This window comes from Sinocyclocheilus rhinocerous, unplaced genomic scaffold, assembly GCF_001515625.1.
Source record: "Sinocyclocheilus rhinocerous isolate Xijiao unplaced genomic scaffold, SAMN03320098_v1.1 scaffold1307, whole genome shotgun sequence".
Lineage (NCBI taxonomy): Eukaryota > Metazoa > Chordata > Actinopteri > Cypriniformes > Cyprinidae > Sinocyclocheilus > Sinocyclocheilus rhinocerous.
This window is the reverse complement of record NW_015631048.1, coordinates 692,371-715,318: the sequence shown is the minus strand read 5'-3', so window position 1 is coordinate 715,318 and position 22,948 is coordinate 692,371. Positions and strand designations below refer to the sequence as shown.

Sequence of the window (22,948 nt, the reverse complement as noted above, 5' to 3'; positions counted from 1 at the left end):
GTTCAAAAGTTTGGGATCAGTAAGACTTGTAATGTTTTTTAAAGAATTCTCTTATGCTCATCGAGGCTGCATTTATTTGATCAAAATACAGAAAAAAAACGGTAATCTTGCAAAATGTTACAATATAAAATAATGGTTACTATTTTAATATCCTTTAAAATATAATTTATTTCTGTGATGCAAAGCTGAATTTCCATCAGCCGTTACTCCAGTATAAAGTGTCACATGATCCTTCAGAAATCATTCTAATATGCTGATTTATTATTAGAATTATCAATGTTGGCAACAGTTGTGCTGCCAAATATTTTTTTTGGAAACTGCGATACTTTTTTCAGAATTCTTTGATGAATAAAAAGTTAAAAAGAACAGCATTTATTCCAAATATAAACCTTTTCTAACAATATCAATCTTTGCTATCACTTATAAATTTAACACATCCTTGAAGAATAAAAGTTTTAATTTCTTTCAAAAAAAGAAAGAATAAAAATTTACTGACCCCAAACTTTTGAACGGTATAGTGTATATTATTAGAAAAGATTTCTATTTTAATTAAATGCTCTTCTTATATATATATATATATATATATATATATACACACATATACAATTTTTTTTTATTTATTTATTTTTAATATAATTTAAAATGATAAAATACACTAAATTATGCCCTGTTTGGCCAGCTTGAGCAATATGTAGCAGTCAGGCTGCATTAGATTTTATCAGTCCAACTGGTTTACATATTCCCAGGGTGCTAGAACAACACTTCAGAAGATCTAGTCTCCAATTTGCAAGCTTCGTGTCAGATCTGAAAGAAATTCAAGTTTGTGGCACTTAAAATGATAACAAGGAAAAAAATGCAATCAGTTATCTGTGTTTCTGCCTCTAAAGAAAGAACAGGGAGAAGAGACTCAAACTGAAGAAGATCAACAGTGCATTTATTACAGCATGACAGTCTCTGATGCAGAATTCAGATGGTTTGGGCATCGATTGCAGCAGCCGTTTCAAATACAGTGGCGTCTGAATGCTGTAGCAGAAGGACACCATGAAAAGTCTGTTTGTCCTGGAGCCTTTGAGAGACCAGTGTCCTCTGCTCTGACCCTGCCAAAACACAGAGTCTCCTCTTTGACAAATGAGCTCAAGGGCTCTACAGACACCTTTCCCTGTCACTTTATTTAAAGATATTGAGCAGTCATGTTACCAGACAATGTCTCTCAGCATTGGCGGAAAACCTCAGATAATTCATATACAGCATAGATATCCATTTAATATTTTATCAAACTCTCAGTAATATCACAAAATGCAATTAAATGTACATATAATTATACAAACTCTAGAGATGTCTATCTCGTGACTCAGACTCGCCACCAAATGCTTGGGGCAGAAATAAAATAAAATAAATTAAAATACACCTTTAGGTGCCAAAAGGCAGAGGTTTGTTGTAAATGGCTTAAAAAGTAGAAATCAAGGCTTGAAAGTTGGTGAAATGTTTGATATGTCATAAATCAGATATTTCCTCTAACATACTACAGGGTGACATTTAAGGGCACAGCACAGACTGGCCACAACTCTCTCATACAACTTTATGCAGGCATATGGGAAATATGCCAACAGATCAAAGAGCACAGCTGTTTTTCATTGCTAAATAAGCTTGTTTTTTCTGTTTCACTAAATGCCATTAGAGAACTCAAATTTGAAATTTCTTCAAATAAAAAAGGGAAAATAAAAAAACGAGCATTTAAAAATGCAGTACTTCTACTTCCTTTTATGAAGCGAGTTAAATCAGAACAGTCAATTTTTAACCTTCATTAAAAAGATCCTTATTTAGTGTCAGCGTGTGTGAAAATGTACCCTGTTCTGCATTCGAATCAGATGCCAAGGAAACCTTCAGGATACTAAATAATGAAATGTCACACATAACAAGAGGGGGATTAGGAGGCCAGTGAACTTGTGGCATTTTAAAAGTCAAAATGTCAACTTATAATCTTCCTCTTAAATATACCAATTTTATGGTTGTGTGGCTGCAGGTGCCTGGCATGTAAAGAGTTTCAGCTTTGCGCTTTCAAAAGGGTTAATGGGTATTGATGCCCAGGAAGTCGATGTCGCCATCCTTTAGGCTGAAATGAAAACACTTGAAATCAATACATGAACCATCACAGCGTGCCGATTAAATAAAGTGTTTTAAATGCCATTTTAACACAAAAGGAAATGTGTGTGGCAGACTTTAAGGGATTTACATGGTCACACACCGATAAAAAGCTACAATACATGGTTCCAGACGTATTGTGCTGTCTGTCTTCTATAATCTGCCGTCTTTCTTTAGACGGAAACACCACCTGAGACGAGCCTGCTATTGCCACAATGCAATGCAACCAACTTGAAGGAATAGATCACCCAAAAATGAAAATCTGCTGAAAAATAACTCAACCTCAGGCCATCCAAGATGTAGTTTGGTTTCTTTATCAACAGATTTGGAGAATTATACTTTACATTATTTGCTCACCAATGGATCCTCTGCAGTGAATGGGTGCCGTCAGAATGAGAGTCCAAACAGCCAATCACAATGATCCACAAGTAATCCACATGGCTCCAGTCCATTAATAAATACCTTGTGAAGTGAAAATCTGCATGTTTGTAATAAACAAATCCATCATTATGATTTTAATTTATAATCCATAATAACGCTTCCTCCAGTGAAAAAGTCCATCCGCTGTTGTCCTCTCACATCAAAATCCATTGAAATATTTGTTCAGAACTGGACTTTTTTCACATGTAAACATTTCATTTCCTGATTCAGTTGAGATTACTTGTACCTGGATTATGGACCGGAACCAATGATTTGAAGTTAAAAATGTATCAGTGATTTGTTTATTACGAATGTGGAGCTTTTCACTTCATAAGACGTTATTTAAAGTCATGTGGATTAACTGTAGATTATTGTGATGTTTTATCAGCTGTTTGGACTCTCATTCTGACGGCACCCATTCACTGCAGAGGATCCATTGATGAGCAGGTGACGTAATAATACATTTCTCCAAATCTGTTTCGATGAAGAAACAAACACATCTACATCTTTGATGGCCTGAGGGCGAGTTAGCAAATTTTAAATTTTGGGTGAACTATTCCTTTAACCTCCGATTTGTATTTGATGAATGAACTGTAAGTAATATCAGCCACGATTTTGAACCAAGGATCATGGTTTGACTGGTGTATTTGACTGGTTCCTCTGTCTTTTCTGTGAAAACTAGAAACACATGTAAGTACAGAAACCATCACCAGAGAAAAAGTTCTCTCGGAAGAGCCCAAAACACTCTGATCGTTTGGTTTTCTGTGAGAGACAGCAAAAGGCGGTTAGGATCTCGGCCCCACCTGCAGAGTTCAGACAGCATGAGGATATTAGAGAGCATTCTGCCATAATGACTCTCATTTACAAGCCATAAACTGACAAAGCGCCAGACTAATTATGTCAACTAGCAGCTTCTGAATAGCCCTTGATCAAGCTAATCACCGGCAATCCAAAAAACAGGTGTTGAACATATTCAAACCCTCTCCTGAAATCAGAGGTATGAAAGGCAGAAATTGAAACATCAGATTGTTTCCATGCTTCTGTTTTTGAATAGCCAGAATATGAGAGGATGAGTCTTGCACAGAATTATGAAAGGATCTGATAAGAAAGCTACGGCAAAATGAATTCAGAAATAGACCTTTTGAAAGACCTAGCTGCACAAAATTACTTCACATACTTCTGTATGAAATAGAAATAAATTTCCCTCTGGCTGCCTAAAAGACTTTCACTCTCAAATGCTTCTCATAAAACTTTCATTCAGAGCTCAAAAAGTCATCATACAGTGACATTAACTGTATGCACCACCTAAAATGCACTTTTAAATATCATAAAACCTCATTTGGAAACAACATTAAAAAGCAACCGCTGATGGAGGAATCTACACAGGTACAGTATGATATGCAATGAAGAAAAACATGCACAGTTTAGTAATAGCTCACTGTTCCTGCTAATAGATGAATGAATGTGATGAATACCAAAATGTGCAACAAGATTTACCAAGATTAATAAACACAAAAATATCCTATGACATGTCCTTTTTTTAACGATACAGTGTACAGCAGCATTAATTTAGACTATGTTTTAAACCACCCTATTGTGTTTATTAAAAAAAAAAAAAAAAAACATCTTTCCTGGCATTCTGTCATTTTTATAAGCTTGCATAAATTATAATTTATTATTTAAAAGGATGCATCTTTTATTAATGTTAAAGTTTATTTGTGCAATTTCAGCTGTCTCATTGAAATAAGCTCCGAAAATCAGCAGAATTTGTACTTATAAAGCAAACATGAGCCCACAGGATGGTTGCATCTCATTATCCCAACACAGCATATGGCCGCCAAACATGCTGTGACGTCACTAAATTAAATATAAACAGCAACAATGCTCTGATTTATGAAGCAGCTTTATTATATTAAAAAAAAAACTGCCATCTGCAGTATATGCGTACCTGTTCAAATGACCTGAATAAGCTGAGATAGAGTTTGTTATTAAACTGGTAAAAACAACACAACTCTGCTAGTTTCAAAAACAGCTCTGTTCGGGACGGGGGTAATCTGATTTTCAGGATTAGTGTCATTATCTTGTGCTGCTGAGACTCACAGCACAATCATTCTGTCCCGTTGTAACACTTCGCCGATATTTGACTTGTGAAATGGTTCAAATTGAGGCTACTGATTCGGTAGGCTATAATATCACATTTTCGAAGCGGAATATGATACAGTTCAGCAACGCAAATGGTTAGCTATGGGCGTCAATTATCCAAAAGACTTTTTAAATATATATAATAGTGAAGTGATATCAATTCTCGTCGTGTTTTGTTAACATTCCGTACGATATTGCCGCCGATCGCTAGTTTCAAAAACAGCTCTGTTCGGGACGGGGGTAATCTGATTTTCAGGATTAGTGTCATTATCTTGTGCTGCTGAGACTCACAGCACAATCATTCTGTCCCGTTGTAACACTTCGCCGATATTTGACTTGTGAAATGGTTCAAATTGAGGCTACTGATTCGGTAGGCTATAATATCACATTTTCGAAGCGGAATATGATACAGTTCAGCAACGCAAATGGTTAGCTATGGGCGTCAATTATCCAAAAGACTTTTTAAATATATATAATAGTGAAGTGATATCAATTCTCGTCGTGTTTTGTTAACATTCCGTACGATATTGCCGCCGATCTCATCATAGTGAAGCTTACTGTTTCTATGGTTACCACCACAGATTAAAGGCGACTTTTTTCACTAGCGTCTATTTGTGTTCAAAAAAAAGTGCTGCCAAGACACACTTGTACTTTTATGTTTGCTGAAACTTATATATTTTGCAATAAATAAATGAATAAATAGTTTAACTAAAAAATAAAAAGGCATAGGCCTACTAATTTGGGGGTTTCGGTTCAAGTTATTATTTGTAAGAGAGACACTCCTGTAGTTGTGTCGCATAATGAGTTAGCGTCATGAACGCCGTTTCAATTTTGAAGTTTCAAATTTGAAAACGCCTCTTGAGACCCCAATTTTGTAGCTCTGCGTCTGCTTCTAACGCAATATCGCGTCAATATGAACGGCCCCTTACTTTCTCACAACAATCTACAGATGAAGTTCATGCAGTCCTGCGATATTTCAGTTAAACAACGCGTCAAAAGTAAATCTCTGAATATATCCTAAACTGCCTCAACATATATTCGTCATTTGTTATTGTACTTAAATGGCGTGTGTGTGTGTGGAGAAATCCTTTACGTGTAAAGCCACAGACAGTCATTGTGCCCAAGATGAATAGCCTATCTAACTCCATTACATACAGCAGCATTAGTAGATTTAAGTACTTAAAAATAAATACTCACCTTGACAACGCGTGTAAATCACTGAAAGACTCAGAATGAGCAGCAAAAGGAGCCAGATCTTTTGGAGCTCGATCCTTACGCACATACTGAAACGACTCTTCAGAACACACTACAATTCGTCCTTGTGTTAAACAATGCAGTGAGAATCACTCGAATGTCAAATAAAACGTCCGTAAGGTCTTGTAAGCATATGGGCTACTCGCGTCTTTCCCGGTGAATCGCGCAGAGCTCCGGCAGTAACGCAGAGAGAGCTCGACTCACAGACTGTTATAAGCGGATTGCGCGGTGGAGCTTCAGCACCGCGGACAGCTCCAGTCAACCTCAGCGCGCCTGGACACTTTGGACAGCAGCCTGGCGTTCATCCAGTAGCATTGGGCTTATTTAGAGCAGCTGCTTTTGTGTGCGGAGAGGCAGAAGAGAAGTACATCAGATACATGATTATCGTCTTAATGTAACGAGTACAAGTTCTAATATAAACATAACCCTGGTGGATACAGACATTTGAAAGGTTGAGGGGGAGGTACAGTGAGTGAGTGGGCTAAGTTGGTTAAAACAATAGCAATGTTTTTTAAGGGAAACTTTGTTGGGTTTTAAATTTCCCATTTTGATTTCATCGGTTATTTAGAAAAAAGGTATGTGTAGTTTGTTCTAATTTCTTAGAAAATCATTTATTTGCAGATGCTACTTGATTTGATATTTTGTTATATCTATTGCAATGACATTTATACAATTTAAGAGATTTAAAGGAATCGTTACCTAAAAATTAAAATGTTATTAAAACGTACTCAACCTCAGGCCATCCAGGATGTAGATGAGTTTGTTTGTTCATCGGAACAGATTTGGAGAAATTTAGCATTACATCACCAATGGATCCTCTGCAGTGAATGGGTGCCGTCTGAATCAGAGGCCAAACAGCTGATAAAAACATCACAATAATCCACAAGTAATCCACACGACTCCAGTCCATCAGTTAACATCTTGTGAAGTGAAAAGCTGTATGTTTGCATAAAACATATCCATTATTGAGGCGTTTCAACTTTAAACTGACAGTTCTGGCCAAAATACATACATTTTCCTGAAGTTAAAAAGTTTGTCTCCTACTGTCCTTTCACAGCAAATTCCACCAGCATGTTTGTTTAGAACTGTTTTGGACTGTTTTCAATGTACACAATGTGTGATCTGTGCATTTTTTTCTCCAGATTCAGACAAGACAAATTTTTCACTGGAGAAAGCAATATTATGGATAGAGGACTCATATTTTAACACGTCTACATCTTGGATGGCCTGAGGGTGAGTACATTTTAAAGCAAATTTTCAACAAATTGTCCAAAGTTTCCAAATAGTTCTGGAGCCACTGTACATCTCCTTAACTACAATGAAAACAGAATGTAGAAACAACATCAGGTTCTCCTGGCTCTATTTTACATCCTGTACTGTATATTTGGCAAGACAGTCTGTGTTTTTTTTTATGCTTGTAACTCATTGCTTACACACTCAGCAAGAGATTTCAGCCAGGCAGCACTGCTGTTGAAAAACAGTCTGTCTGCTTAGCTAATGAAAATCACGGCCGTGAAATAGACTGACCAATGTGTTGAGGTAATGAAGCGATCATCATCATCTTCACAGGCTCTAAATTCATTCGGATGGGATGCTGACTAAACAGCCGTTTAGATATTGTTACTGAGAAATTAATCTATAGCCTCCCATATTGGGAATAAGATTTACTGTGTCCTTAGTAATGACAGTATCAGGTCCGGCCATAATAAAACTGCATTAGTAATTAGAATTTTATTAAAACAAATATAATAATTAAACCTACTGGAAAAGAGCAGGTACTTATTAAAATTGTTTTATATATATATAACTAATATATAATAACTAAATATATTTAAAAATATATTTGTATATAAATGTGTAATAAAACATTTTTAATAATTTCTTAATGATATGTCATCTGTATTGTTTAAAACGCCACTTTCAGTGAATGAAAGAAGAAATTCACATCTTAAATGTAGATCTACTTGAGTATATGTGTATCTGCCAGAGGATTTGATCAAAACTGCTGTGAAAAGTGCGATTCAGGCACCAAGCCTTTCGCAGCTGCCAGATATTTTTGTCTCAGTCTGCTGATGTCACGGCCTCCCTCTGTTCTGCTAAATGAGCCTTTCTCTCTGAAAACATTTCCACTCAGGACTGGACAGCTCTGCCTGTACTGATGAAGTCATTCTGTCAACATGAGCAGAAGCAATGTCTTTCATACCCAAGCACCCTGCATCTACTGTATGCAGGGAGGATGCCTATAAAACCTGAGAGGGACATTGCCGTGCATCTCAATAGCAGCCGATGTTTCTGAAACAGTCTTATCTTAATGGCTGCAGAAACCGCATGAATGAGATCATGTGATTTCAGATAATAAAAAGACATCCTTCCAAGGTTTCTCCTATATCATGTACAACCTGTGTGGTCTTCTCCACCCACTCGCAGTCATCTCACAATTCCTGTGACCTTCATGTATCCATGTGAATGATGACTGAGATGACTGAGACCAAGCGTACAGTATTACAATCCATAAAGCTGAACACCTTCCACATTTGTACCCCACAATGTGAAACTTGACCCACACAATCCATTTAACCTTATTCTGTGTATTTCAGAGTATGAAATCACTCATGTCAACCAAAACAAGCCACACATTTGAGATTAAGCATACTTGAACTTTTCTTCTATACTTTGATGACATTATACGTCATGTTTTGGGCCGGGGTGCTTTTGTAGAATGGCTGCTGAGATCATATCAGCATGAGATTATATAACAGAGTTTTATGCTTTTACACAAAGAATTTCACCTCAGGAGGAAACAGGTACAGTCTGACCCCCTGGTATAAATCGTGATTTTAAAAAAGCTTTTCTTTCGCCTTTGAGAACATACTCGCACACCTGTGGCCACTTCTAAGACCAAGTGAATTATTCATCAGGCAAGAACAAACATTACTTTGTTTGCATGTCGCGGTGGTAATATTAATATTCATGAGGCCGGGACCGAAGCTCAGACTGCTAATAAGTCATTTTAACCGAAAATGGGTACTTGACATGACATTTCAAGCAGTGATGGCAGTGTCCTGTCGCTATACATCATCTCTAATTATCTGAAATGCAGTTTTAGTGCATTTTATGTCCATGTAGTAATTGGGAGAAAACATGGAATATATATACTATACCATTCAAAAATATGAGGTCATTACCTTTTTTTGAAAGTAAGCGTGCATTAAATTGTTCAAAAGTGACAGTGAACACATGATGTCATAAAAGATTTCAATTTCAAATAAATGCTGTTCGTTTGAACTTTATAGTAGTAGTATCCACTGCTTTCAACATTGATCATAATAAAAAATGTTTCTTGAAGACCAAATGAACTTAAGATGATTTTTGAAGCATCAGGAGGCACTGAAGACTGGAGAAATGACTGCAAAAAATTCAGCTTTGTATCTCAGGAATAAATTATCTTTTAAAATATATAAAATAAATTGCAAAAGTTATTTTAAATTATAATAATATTTCAAAATATTACTGTTTTTACTGTATTTTTAATCAAACAAATGCAGTCTTTGTGAGCATAAGAGACTTCTTTCAAAGACATGCAAAAAAAATCTCATCGACTCCAAACCTTTGAATGGTATATACATTTATTTAGGCATTTATTTTACATCTAATCATCATTTTAACCAACATTGTGATCTTGTGTATCAATGGAAGCAAGAAAATCACATGGCCAGTCACAAATTTGCATATTTGATGAGCACATAAATATTTTTTATTTATTTTACATAATAATGTAAAATAAACCATTCTCACATTCACTAATGCAGGGAGCAGGTAACAGAGCTCCAAACAAAAGTTCACATAATTCGTCCAAACACAACGCTAAGACTACATAAACACTGGCTCACATCTCTTGAGTGTGTAAAAACGAGTTTCTCAGCATCTTCTGTGACAGTTGTGTGGAAAGGTGTTGAAGTGTTGCACAAAGCTGCACAACAAAAGAATCTGCAGTATCTCAAAGGTAACAAAGAATCCCAGAGCTCTGATTGTATCTCAGTCTGCGGTTTGATGCAGCATTATTCATTTTCTGTTGTCATCCTGGTTGTACAGAGACTGATGCACAAACGTGCAGAGTGCTCAGATATCTGATCAACCCCAAACACAACATGATAAACCTTTTTTAATCAGTCACTATGTCACAAGGTCACCAGCCCAGTCACAATCCCAATCACCAGCCAGTCACCTTACCACATTAAGGACTCCGTTTTCCAGCATCCCGCCTGCTTCACACCTGCACCTGATCCCCAATCAGCACACCTGCCACCATTCACCTCATCACCTACGGTATAAAAGCAGTCGCCCTTGTCTGGTCTCGTCTGTGGTAACCCCTACACGTCGTTGTTACTACAGCCACTTACCTGACTCACTTACCTGCATTTCCCCAGTCATCATCTGTCTTCGGTCATCTTCATCTGTTTCCTGCAAAGAAAAGGGACAAGGAACTATTAGTCTCAAGCTAAGTCTATTGAACTGATCTTCATTTGAACTGCTTACCTGTCACTTGCCTGCCTCCCATATCTACTGCTAATCCTGTGAATAAACTTCTTTAAACTTAACTGTTCATCTCCCAATGGTCTCCTTCCGTTTGCTGACCCACTACCCTAAAATCTCCAGAGTGCAATAGTGGACTTTGAAAATTAAAATTACATTCATTTTCTCGTTGACTGTTAACGATAACATACAACTTTAAAGACACATCTCAAGGTGTTTCACAATGTTATAGTATTCTGTATGTAATTTGATCTCCCATTCAGTCAACTAATATATGTTAAGATGAAATATTTTGCAATAAACTTCAAATAAACTGTATTTTATACATAAAGGTAATGATTAATAGCCAATAGTTACATAATACTGATTCAGTTCCATCATTTTAATGCTTATGGAGACAAATGAATGTTGAAAATCAAGACGACTTGAAAAAATTGGGAAGTTACTGTTGCACTCTGTTACTTACAAGGTGATCTATAAAACCTGAAGCCAGAAAGCTAATGGCAGTTGCTCAGCAGCTAAATGACCTTTCCTCAAACAAGTACCAGGCCTTATAAAGGTCAGAGGTCATTCTGACTGTTTGATATGCATTAGTAAAATGAGTCCCCAGTGACTTATTGCACAGCACTGATAATTCACTTACCAAACAAAAATGATGCTCTATTAATCTGCCGCTGACCTTCACACTGTCAGAAATCTCACACCCACTCTATTGCACTGCAGGATTGCTTGGCTGGAGGAGATTCTGTTGAAAAGGGGCTATGAAATGTTCAATCTAAGCTCTGAGAAAATGCAGGTTTTATTATTTAAGAATACGTCTATTGGAACCATCTTTAAAGCTTTTTTATTAGCTGATCTTTATGGGAAATTGTTGGCAGCAGGGCTGGACCGGATCTGACTGAAACATTTCGTCAGCAGTTTGAATAGGTCGCAGAGAGTCAAGGTTTATTGTCACTGTGTTCTGCACGGTAGATCTACAATAACACTACGACAGACACAAAGACCGCTTCAATGTTTCCCAGTTCCTGTCAGTTCTGGTGAACAAATACATTTGCTGTATGAACACAATAATAAATATTTTCCAAAAAGGGTACAATGAGGTGACATTAATCTACTCACTTTTTAATCACTGAACATTAAAAGGAAACTTAAAAGTGTAAAAGCATTTTACAAATTGCTACAGCCGACCTTGAATAACTCCAAAAGCTTGATTATTTCCACAGCAATACAGACTTGTTAAATATCACTTTACATAGCCTTAATCATAAACGTTTATTAACTGGAACACTGAGTGATAATATTTCAAAGTGATATCTGTAATTCTGACAGATAGCAAATATTGTATTTACCTGCTTTAGAAACATTCCAGTAAACACTGCTGATAGGGATTAGAAGTGAAAAAGGGAGACAATTACATTTTAAAGCATCTGTGTGAAAACAAACCTGGAGAGAGACGTGAGAAATTAGGGATAAAGGCGAGAGCATTTCAATGAATTTTCAGGAATTCAAGTAAATTAAATCAGGTGAGCAGACCTCACTTGCACAGTACTGCATATGTTGTTCACATTGTTACAGTGGAATACAAAGGAAAAAAGTAAATAAGGGGGAAAATAATGCAGTGGACTTCAAAGGAGCTCTTTCCACAAATATTCTTCTTATGCATGTCACACTAAAATTCCAAGCATATTTTCCTGACTTCTGAAAATAGAACATGAAGGAAAATTTTCAGCTCATTCAGTCATACTGATGAATAAGGATTATTTGTATCTTTACTAAGGATTAAGTATAATAAGGATTATTTGTATTTTTAAGGATTATTTGTAACTTTATTAACGTCACACTTTAGTTTGGGGACCAATTCTCACTATTAACTAGCTATTAACTACAGCTTTTGCCTCAATAAACTTCTAATTAGCTACTTATTAATAGTTAGTAAGGTAGTTGTTAAAGGTGGGGTAAGCGATTTTTCAAAAATGCTTTAGAAAACTGATTCGGGACCACTAGCAAAACAAACTTGTAGCCAATCAGCAGTAAGGGGCGTGTGTACTCATGATGTGGAGGAGAGAGCGTTTAGTGCACAAGATGGACATTAGCCGAGCCGAGCAACAGCGACAGTGTAGACAGCATCACTGATTATAATGAGTTCCATAGTCTTTTGTCGCGCCCCGCCACTCGCGTCTGGTGTAGATACGGTGTAACATTGGTTTTGCTTTGTTTCACAGAACTAATCGTTGCCAGGGTTGCGTATGTATGTGTGGGGCGGAGCTATCAAAATAGGGGCGAGACCCTTTTGGGGTAGGGGCGTGTTTGTTTTGGTGATTTCAAATGTCAACATTGGCTACCAGAAATCGCTTAAGGTTTAGGTATTGGGTAGGGTTAGGGATGTAGAATATTGTCATATAGAAAAAGGCATTAATATGCTTTAGAAGTACTAATAAACAGCCAATATGCTAGTAATATGCATCCCAATAAGCAACTTGTTACTAGTGAGAATTGTTCCCTAAACTAAAGTGTTACCTTTATTATTTGTTTCAGACTTCTCCAAACAGGAATTGCAGTAGGTGGATACATCGTGCCATTTTTCTATGACTGTCCAAAGCACATGAATATGAGGTATGTGATTGGTTGTCTGTTGCTAAGCATCTAGCAGTAACATTCTAACTGCAGAAGTTTACATTGCAGAAGTTTTTCACTGCAATGCAGGGATGCGGGAAGTAGGGGTGCTGAGGGGGCTGCAGCACCCCTGCCCGACGTAAGTGACCCCCCCCCCACTTCCACCCTTTCACCCAACACGGACACACACAGCACCCCCAACCGAAAACATCTTCCCACGCCCCTGCTGCAATGCAGGGGTTAACACCGCAAAAGTGGTTCAAGACTTGCTCTGAGCTAACACCACTAAATTACAATTGTGAAATGTTTCTCTACTAGCGGTTTAGAATGGTAATAAACCCAGGGTTAAGCACAACGCGAGTTATTTAGTGTTTAAAGTTTGCATCTTGTGCAGAATTTCTGTAAACTGCTGCTGAAACAGTCTGGCAATTTATGGTTGGATCATTTGTCTATATATACCCTACATAATTCATTCCATCTGCTCTACTAATGAACTTTGGAATTAAATGGCTAATTAATTTTTCACTTTTAAGCAGTTTAACGTTCTGAAACATACGTCTTTGGGGGGATCTTTATAATGATCTCAACACTGTAGAGACCATTAAAGCATGAATAATAAAAATGCAGTATTTTTAGTTAAGAATAATTCTTTCACATATTGCAAATCGTTTATGTCTCCCAACCCTGCAGTTATAAACAAAGCAAGCTGTTAAAAAACGATTAGCTGCTTTGTATCATGATTCCTGATGTTCCCGCATCCCTCTCAACGGGAACATCAGTCTGCAGACAACACACATTCCCCACACTTCAATGGGGATCCAAACGGGAACTGCACAGTGAGTAGATCAAAGCGTATATATTAGGGGAATAGTAAAGTAAATTTATATTGACTTTGTCTGACAATGGACACATTAAAAGACCATTAGCTAAAGCAGCAGAAATCCATCCTCAACCCAGAGAGGGCTATGTTAATTAGCTTCGGGATTGCCGCGATAAGCGGAAAGCAAAAGACGGGTGTTAAATCACAGGATTCTAGCATAAGTTTAAACTTGTTGAGACTTGGGAAATTTATATGTGATATTAAAAGACCTCTGAAACAACCCATCATCTGTCAGAACAAGACAATACACAACTTTATGGTTGTAGTTATCACAGACCTTTAGTCCCTATCCTTTAATCTGATTGCGTTCAGTTTGTCTATTTAGTAGAACAGTATCTCTTTGATGTGAGTCGCTTGACAAATTAAGAAAACAAAGGTCTGACTATCATTCGTTACATTACTATTTAAAACCTGCATTATTTTACTAGTACCTAGAAGACCAAACCATCGATCAGCATTGTACTTGAACCAAAACAAAGCATGCATGTCTACAGGTCATAAAAAACAAACTCTCATGCATTACCCATTAATGTCATGTAGGCTTACACTGAAAACAGCAGTCTTCTAAAACAGTACACATCCAGCACTTCCTCCGACAGATCAAATCAAGCACCATAAGCCTCTGCCAGCTAGAAAATCATGGAACAATGCAAGGGAGGGTTTAAACCAGTGTCCTGCTGGTTTAACTTTTCCACTGAAGAGCAAATGATATCAGTGAACATGGATCAGAACAGAGTAGACAGATAGTGTGGATGAGCCCAAACACAAAGCAGTGGGAAATCCCAGCATGCCTCTCCTGTGCGCTCCCACAACGCTGTTTATCTAAGGGCCCCCTGGAGACTCCAGGGATTAAATGCTATTCCTGTGTTTGCACACTGCGTTCCTTCTAGTCTGCTAGACAGATGTTCTTATAAACCTTAAAAAATAAGGCACATTTCTCAAAAAAATAAAAATAAATAAAAATTAGTAACCCAACAAATTTCCACTGTTGTTCTTAGGGTAACTGAGGACAATATATACACTAAAACAAGTTTGTGCACCTAATGTGAATCTACTGTTTCTGCACATGGAAGTACCACTTTTACACAACTGAATAAGACCCATTGTTTTACTTTTTTATCTCATTAAGTATAATATAATATAATATAGCATTTAAACCTTTATCTCAGGATCAGATGGCATACCCACAAACTTCCCATAGTCCGCTAAGTAACAGTTTGTTGCATATGACACAAATGATAAGAGCTGACTGGGTCGCCTGGCTCTATGCAACTTCCAGGTATAAGGGCTAAAACTACCCCACAGACACTCTTTAGTCATATCTGCCAGAAATCAAGTTCACAGCCATAAAAATGGGTCAACATCTTTTGTTTACAATAAAACAAATGCAAAACTCTTTCTTATATATATTGCTTTTATATATAATTTTATATATTACTGCATAAGCCACTGAACAGACAAACAGTCTCTTGTTTGTATGTACTTTCATAATAAAAGTCTTATTTAATGAATAGAAAAACAGGGGAGGACACACTCATGCACACACCACACTTACCCACAGACACATCAGAAATTATTAGACTCCCATCAACAATTAATTTTGGCAGAGTTAAATTATATAGTACTAAATTATCTTAAATTAATGGTTATAAATGTCACTTAAGGCCCAAACATGAAGCACCCTCAAGAAAATAAACTGAATCATAAAGAGGTTTAGAATGAAAATGCTGCCATTCAGTAAACCAGTGCTAAATTAACTTCCTCTGGTTAACAGTAGTTCACCAGCTCATAAAGGAACAAAGGAGAGAAAGATAAATACCCTATTTCATTAACTGCAAACTACAGTAAAGCTGTGCTACATAGTTCACTCAAGCAAATTCAAGGCAAAATGTCATAAAGCAGACACTCTAACAATATAAAATAAACATAAATTAGATAAAGATTCTCATTTCCTTTTCACAATATATTACTTCATTTTCTTGGAGGGGTTGTTGATGGAGACGTGTGCGATCTAAATGAATACAGGTGCCATGCAGCTGCAAAAAATAAAATAAAAAAACCTCTAAACTCTAAAACACACTGTATATGTAGACCTGCATTGATAAACTTTAGTCACATTGTAGGCTATGAAGAAACCGAAGTGAATCAGTGCTAGGGTAGATGAGAGGTAAACTGAGGCACTTTTCAGTGCACTCGAGCAGCAGATCAGATCTAAGCAGCGCTTTCCGAAGGTTGACCATCACCATTGCTGTCTTTAAGGATAGTACTTTCAGTTTGTGTAGTGTCTTTCTCTGGTCCAGTGTTGTCTTCATCATGTTGCACTGAGTGTGGTCTGTAGAGTGAGGAGCTGGAGGGAAAAAAAGACACAAGAATATTTTAGAAACAGGAAGATAAGATTATAGCCACACCTTCATACTAGTCCCTTGCGAGAGGTCAGACGGGCACAATGCCATGCAAAGATAGATAAGCAGGACAAAAGTCATGAGTGAATGTCCCTGGCTGGTCACAAATGCACATCTACAGTAGTTCCAAAACATCCACTCTGTTTGCAATAAGGTCTTGCTCAATTATCAGTTTAAACTCTTCCAGTATTTCTAAAGCTTTATGTACATTAATTGTGGCTTACTGCATTTCCAAGAATATCTTTTGTTGGTCCTGGAACAAAAATCCTGTCGAATTAACAAAAAGCCTGAAGCCCCTATCCCTTATTACCCGTATCCTTTCCTATTAAGTTTCCAACATTTCCCTAACCAGTACCCAAAAAAAATCAATGGTTGATAATGAGAGGTTCATGAAGTTTTTGAAGCTCCAAAATCTAAGTCAAACCTACCACAAAGATCTGATTGATAGTATATTGTTTCAGAACCAACAAGGAACATGTCCTACTTGGAAAAATCAAGATAAGCATTTGTGTGTTAGTACAATACTCTGTGGCCACACTTTGAATCTGTTTGTGTCCAAACCCAAAACAATGTTCAGGCAACAGTGTCATGGCATGCCTTTTAATCCAATGATACAACTACTGTTTAGATTTTAACACACAGCAGAACACATCATGCGTTTAGAGAGAAGCTTCTTGAAAACATCAATCCTCAGTCTGGCCCATCCAGGGTCACCTGTTAATGATCCTTAATCACTGTCAGGCTTATAGAGATACTTCATAACCAGACTGTCCACTTTCTTCTTCTGTTTCTTTATTTCTTTTTTGCTTGGGGGTCGTTCTTCATCAGGACTTTCTGGACCCCCATCTTTCTGTCCTGGGGTTCTCTTCACGCTGTTTGAGCTGCGGTATGAAACTGTTGATGCAGAGCTTGAAGATGATGATTCAGAGTCAGATTCAGACTTGGACGATGCAGATTCTTTCTTTCTTGAGCTTTTGGATCTTCTCTTTTCTTTCTGTCTGGAATGCCGCCGAGTATGACCCTCATTGGAGGAGCTGTCAGACTCAGAGCGCCTGCTCTTCTTCTTGTTCTTCTTCTTGCTGCTCTTGGAGCTGAAGGAACTCATTGAGCTTCCAGAACGTCCAGAATCTACAGCAGAACCTGAAGCTGAGCGTCTCAGACTGGACCCGCTAAGGCCCAGACCTTCATCGTCTTTGTCTTGCAACAAACTCTTGATGCTCTTCCTATCTTCTTCCTCTCCTGCACCACCACCTCCCTCCTCTTCTTCATCTGAGTCTTCTAAGCTGCGGCGTTTGAATTTAATTGGCTTGAAGCTCAGGACTTCATTGATGGCTTTTTCTAGCTCGGGGTCCAGGTAGTTGCGGTGGCTCACAGGTTTAACGTCAGAAGCGTCCAGTGGGTTCTCAGAGGAGCGTAGCTGGGCAGGAGTGGACAGACTACGGCCCACTGAGCGTGAACTGTATGCGGCCACACTCACAGAGTCAACATCATCATCGTCATCAACATCATCATTATTCAAACGAACTCCAAACTCACTAAGTCGGGTGCTGCGGGCCAGGGAAATTCGTGAGCCGACGCTGGTGCTTCCAGGACTTCGGCTTCTAGATCGTTGACTCATATGGGTACTTGTCGGCCCGTAATCACTACGTCTGTCATCTATCCAAGAAGTACTACGTCGCAAGCTGAAGCTGCTCACACCAGACAGAGCATCATCATCTTGGTCTATCCCACGGCGTGTGGAAGCTCGGCTCGGGGCAACCGAGGACACCATGGACTCTTTGTCAAATTCTGGACTGCTTTTGGTCCAGCGACGATCTAGACCTTTCCTGGCCCTACTGGCAGCCTCAGAGTAAGCCTGGGATATCACTGAACCCCGGTCATCCAGGTCATCACCAGTCTGAGGCCTGTCTGTGGATTTGCTTTTAGCTTTGCGCAACGACAATCGGTCAGGCATGTCCGGCTGCTCCCGAAGGGCACTGAAGAGAGAGCTGTCATCCCCTGCACCTCCATTCCAGTCCTTCTGGTGGGAGCGTTTCCTGTAGCTGAGCGAGCTCATCACAGACAATGGACGGCTCTCATCTGAATCCTTTTTTACTTCCTCCTTCCCCTCTTTTCCCTCTTTCCCTTCTTTTATATCTTTCACATCTGCATTAGCAGCATTGGTGTGTCTGAGACGGACAGAAAACACATTAAAGTGGCAGAATTGCAGATGATCAATGAATGAAACAGGATGATACCCGTAACAGAGATAAATATGAATTCAAAGAACGAAAGAGATTTGAGAGGTAATTTAGGAGCGTATTTTACACCAACCCCAGGAATAAACTTAAAAGGATTAAATTCCTAATGGCAGCTATGTAACCGCACCGTACAAATACTACTGAGGAACAGAACAGTAACAGCAGCTCCCGGTGAGACAGTCATGAATCCAACACCATCAAATGCTGTCTTGAGCTTATTAGCACTTCGCACAGATGGAGAGGACATATGTAAGTCTTGGCTGGTACTCTGGTAAACCACATCAGTAGCGCCCCCAATGTTCTTACCCTGTAAATTTAGCTACAAAAGCTGCCTATACTCTTTGAACGATTGTTCAATCAGCTTTCCAAAGAAAACTTATGGAGGATTAAATGAAACACTGTAAATTAAATATGCATCTGATAAATATGTATTTAAGGGGGTTAAAAAATCAAAATACTAATTTATACTTTCAGAAAAAAGACCATATATTAAATGTAAACAAACTCATAATTTAGTCACCAGTTCCCCAACACCATTAAGTGTGGTTTAATTTCTCCAGCTCTGGGGATTATAAAATGATCTCAGTCTTTATAATTAAACTCCAATATGTTCCACACTGACCTGGTGGTTTTCTGGGTGCCCTCATCAGAGAGTGTCTTGGCGGATCCTTTGCTCTTGGAGAGCAATGACTTCACCCCATCTACGCGGTCCTCCACCTCAGAGTCCATATCCGATTCATCTCCACTGCCAACAAGAGAAGCTCAATCAAATATAGCAGCTGACATAAAGGTCATTTTGGCTGATCAAGGCAAGAGGGTTACGATACTTTGGTTAGTGCCAAAACAACACGTGGTTTCAATAAAAGAAATAGGGGAAAAGAGGATTTCAATCCGTTTCACAATAGCACTAAAGGCAGATATTTTACTGCATTCTCTCTGTGAACGCAGTGGCACGTTATATCATTCCCATAAGCCTTTGCAGTCACTATTACAGTTTATATCAAGCTTTGATTTTAAGAAAATACACAAAAGCTTATACAAGTATAAATCTGTGTACAAAAACTGCACAGACACACAACCAGGGATGCCATGAGTACAGTGAATTTAGGCTACAGATGCTTCTGGAGAATTTCAACTTACTGTCACACACAATTTAAAGCTTAAGCACACACACAGCTCACATTTAAATGCTAATAGACTGTGACAATCTGCTTCTATTGGTTGCATATCGCAGTTCCACTCAATTACAGCAAATCAACCGAATGCAATTGATTCCCCCTTTCCAGAATCCAAGCAGTTACACTTGCACAACAACACACATGAACATATCACAACTTGCTAAGCACAGTTAAGTAGCAAGATGCACTAGAAACTTTAAGAATTGAGAATGTAAGAATTGAAACTTTTACATTAATTTGGATTTTCAAACAATGAAAACGGGTTTAGTAGTGGGATTAATTTAAAAGTGGCTTCTCTGTGTTTTTCAATGTTTAAATTTGATATTTTCATATTTTTCTGGGTGTATAAATGGCTCTGATAAAAAGATGGCTGATGGTGTAATGGGTAAAAACAGATGAGCAACACATAATGATATTGTTAAAATTGCAGCACATGCTCATGAAGACAGGAAAATGCTGCTGTATTATCAAATTAGTTATTGGACTAATAATTCTTCCCATTTCAGCTGAAAATAATACTTGCCATGCGAGACTTATCATGGTTTGTTGGACTGCAGAGTAATACAACAGCATTTTCAAGTTCTTACAATGAATAGCATTATAAACTCAAACCAACAAACAGATTAGAAACAATCACCACTTAGCATCCTCACGTTTTGTTCTTTCTTTTCTGATACTTTGTCACCATGTCTTGTAAACTGCCAAAAATAAAATAAAAATAGATGAAAATATAGGGGGGAAAGGAAAATAAGTAGTTGATCATATAAAAAAAAAATTTGGAGACAAGAAACAAAAGAAGAAGAAAAAAAGCAAAATAACTTAAAAAGGGTCTATGTAAACAATAGTAACATGCAGTGGTTGTCCTGATCAACTTCAGAGAATTGTTGCCATGGAAACTAAGGAGAGTTCAGGAGACTAATCCTCATACCTGTTGATGAGGTCATCATCATCATCCATCTCCATTTCATCTTCCATAGCAGCCTGCAGGTCCCCAATCCGCTTAAAGGCCAACTTCAAATCTGCTTGTAAGCTCTGATTGGCTGCTTCCAGACTTTCAATATCCATTTCCTGTTTGAAGTCCAACCAAAGTTATGAAAAAAATGACCACGGTTTTGCTACAGCAATCATACTGTGTTTTTATGCAGTACCATTACATTTACCTGAGAAGCCATCTATGGTTTAACCAGTGGCCTTACTACAAATACCCCAGTTAAGATATGGTTACTATGCAAGAACTATGTTACTCTTCATAAAAGATCCATTGTGGCAGTTTCCCTTCATTATAGTTGCTATAGCAATGGCAAGAGAATCTCCATACAGCAGGGGGCGCTCTGGAACTCACCAGGTCATGTTTTTTGTGACTGGCTTCTGCCTCTTTCTTAGACAGTTCAGTCATCTCCTCCTTTATGTCTCGGATCTGCCTTTGCATGCGCTTGTTCTGATCCTTCTCCCGGTTTTCGCTGGCAATACGCTGGTCTCGTTCCTCAGTCATCTTCTCCAGGTTTTCCTTCAGCCGTGTTACAAGAGACTAGAGGACGAACATGGACAGATGGAAAAGCCAAAGATAAGAGCTCATAAAAAAAGACAGAAACACACTGAAGCAATTCCCTGTAAATAAATTGTGGCCACTGATGGAGTTGTTTATCTGCATGCGCTATGGACGTTGGTTAAGCATCCAGTTCACTAAAAGAATTATGCATGAAATAAAATCTAAACATTAAATCAAACTAAAACTAAACTGAAATGTACAACTAAAATACAAAATGAAATAAAATATTTTTTTCGGAACTATCCTGTTTCGGTGTCTTGCTATGAATTCATTGAATTTGCCATGCAGTATGAGCGTCACGTGACTCACCTCCAGACGTTTGGTCTGGGTCCTCTCATATTCTAGTTTGGTCTCTAGTTCACGGATTTTGGCTTCCTGGCGGCTGACCAGCGATTTCTCCACCATAGACTGTTCCTGAAATTCAAGCTGTGACTGCAGGGAGTGAAGCTGCCAAAAGAATAAAAACACACGGGTCACTCTGAGGTCATGTTTAAGACTCCATGTTTCAGACCACATTCGGCCAGCCCTCTGCACCTTTCTCACTGCATGGGCCCTAACCATCTACAAATCCACTATGTACTGTAGAACATAATGATGAGGGGACAGAAGGCAATTCCGGGCTCCTGCAAAGAATTTTTAGTGTATTTGGGGCCTTTTTGGTACCTTGTCCTGGATCTCTTGTTTTTCTTTCATGGCCTCCTCCACCTGGGCCTGTAGGTCACTGATCTGTGCCAGATCTCTTGTAGACTAAACACATACACATACATATGATACATACATTTAATTTAAACTCTTAATCTGTGCTAGTATTTTAATTTTGCTGATTTAATGTTGATATATACATACATAAATACATAATTTAGACTTTTTATGTCATACACATTTTTTGTTTTTGAAATAAGTCTCTTACTTTCACCAAGGCTGCATTTATTTGATCAAAAATACAGAAAAACACTAATATATTAAAATATCATTACAATTTAAAATAATTGTTTTCTATTTGAAAATATTGTAAAATAGAATTTATTCCCCTGATGGAAAAAGTGAATTTTCAGCAGCAAAACTCCAGTCTTCAGTGTCACATGATCCTTCAGAAATCATCTGCTGATTTGCTGCTCAAGAAATATTTCTTATTGTTATCATTGTTGAAACAGTTGTGCTGCTTAATATTTTTTGAGAACTTTTTTTTAAGGATTCTTTGATGAATAAAAAGTTCAAAAGAACAGCATTTAAATAGAAATAGAAGTCTTCCGTAACATTATAAATGTTACCTTTAATCAATTTTATGCATCCTTGGTGAATACAAGTATTAATTTCTTAAGAAAATAAATCTTACTGTCTCCAAACTTTTGTAAATAGTTGTATCTTGGCCAAATATTGTCCTATCCTAACAAACCAAACACCAATGGAGAGCTTATTTATTCAGCTTTTAATTTAGATGATGTATAAATCTCGAAAAATGGACCCTTATGAGTGGTTTTGTGGTTCAGGGTCACAATTTAGATGATGTATAAATCTCGAAAAATGGACCCTTATGATTGGTTTTGTGGTCCAGGGTCACACACTCACACACACACACACACACACACACACTC

At 37.8% G+C, this 22,948-nt stretch overlaps 1 protein-coding gene across 1 annotated transcript in view; it reads right to left on the bottom strand.

Annotated features, from left to right (window-relative positions):
• Window positions 1-16,253: 16,253 nt before the first annotated feature.
• The window catches only part of LOC107741161 (unconventional myosin-XVIIIa-like), a 44,268-nt gene continuing 37,573 nt past the window's right edge, over window positions 16,254-22,948 (bottom strand). Inside the window, exons 36-43 of the mRNA XM_016553770.1 lie at window positions 22,017-22,100; window positions 21,663-21,800; window positions 21,147-21,332; window positions 20,733-20,872; window positions 20,458-20,502; window positions 19,249-19,371; window positions 17,101-18,554; window positions 16,254-16,331 (exon numbers count right to left, since the gene is read on the bottom strand). Of these exons, the coding sequence (XP_016409256.1) occupies window positions 17,114-18,554; window positions 19,249-19,371; window positions 20,458-20,502; window positions 20,733-20,872; window positions 21,147-21,332; window positions 21,663-21,800; window positions 22,017-22,100 (2,157 nt within the window). The 3' untranslated portion in view covers window positions 16,254-16,331; window positions 17,101-17,113. The remainder of the gene's footprint in view (window positions 16,332-17,100; window positions 18,555-19,248; window positions 19,372-20,457; window positions 20,503-20,732; window positions 20,873-21,146; window positions 21,333-21,662; window positions 21,801-22,016; window positions 22,101-22,948) is intronic.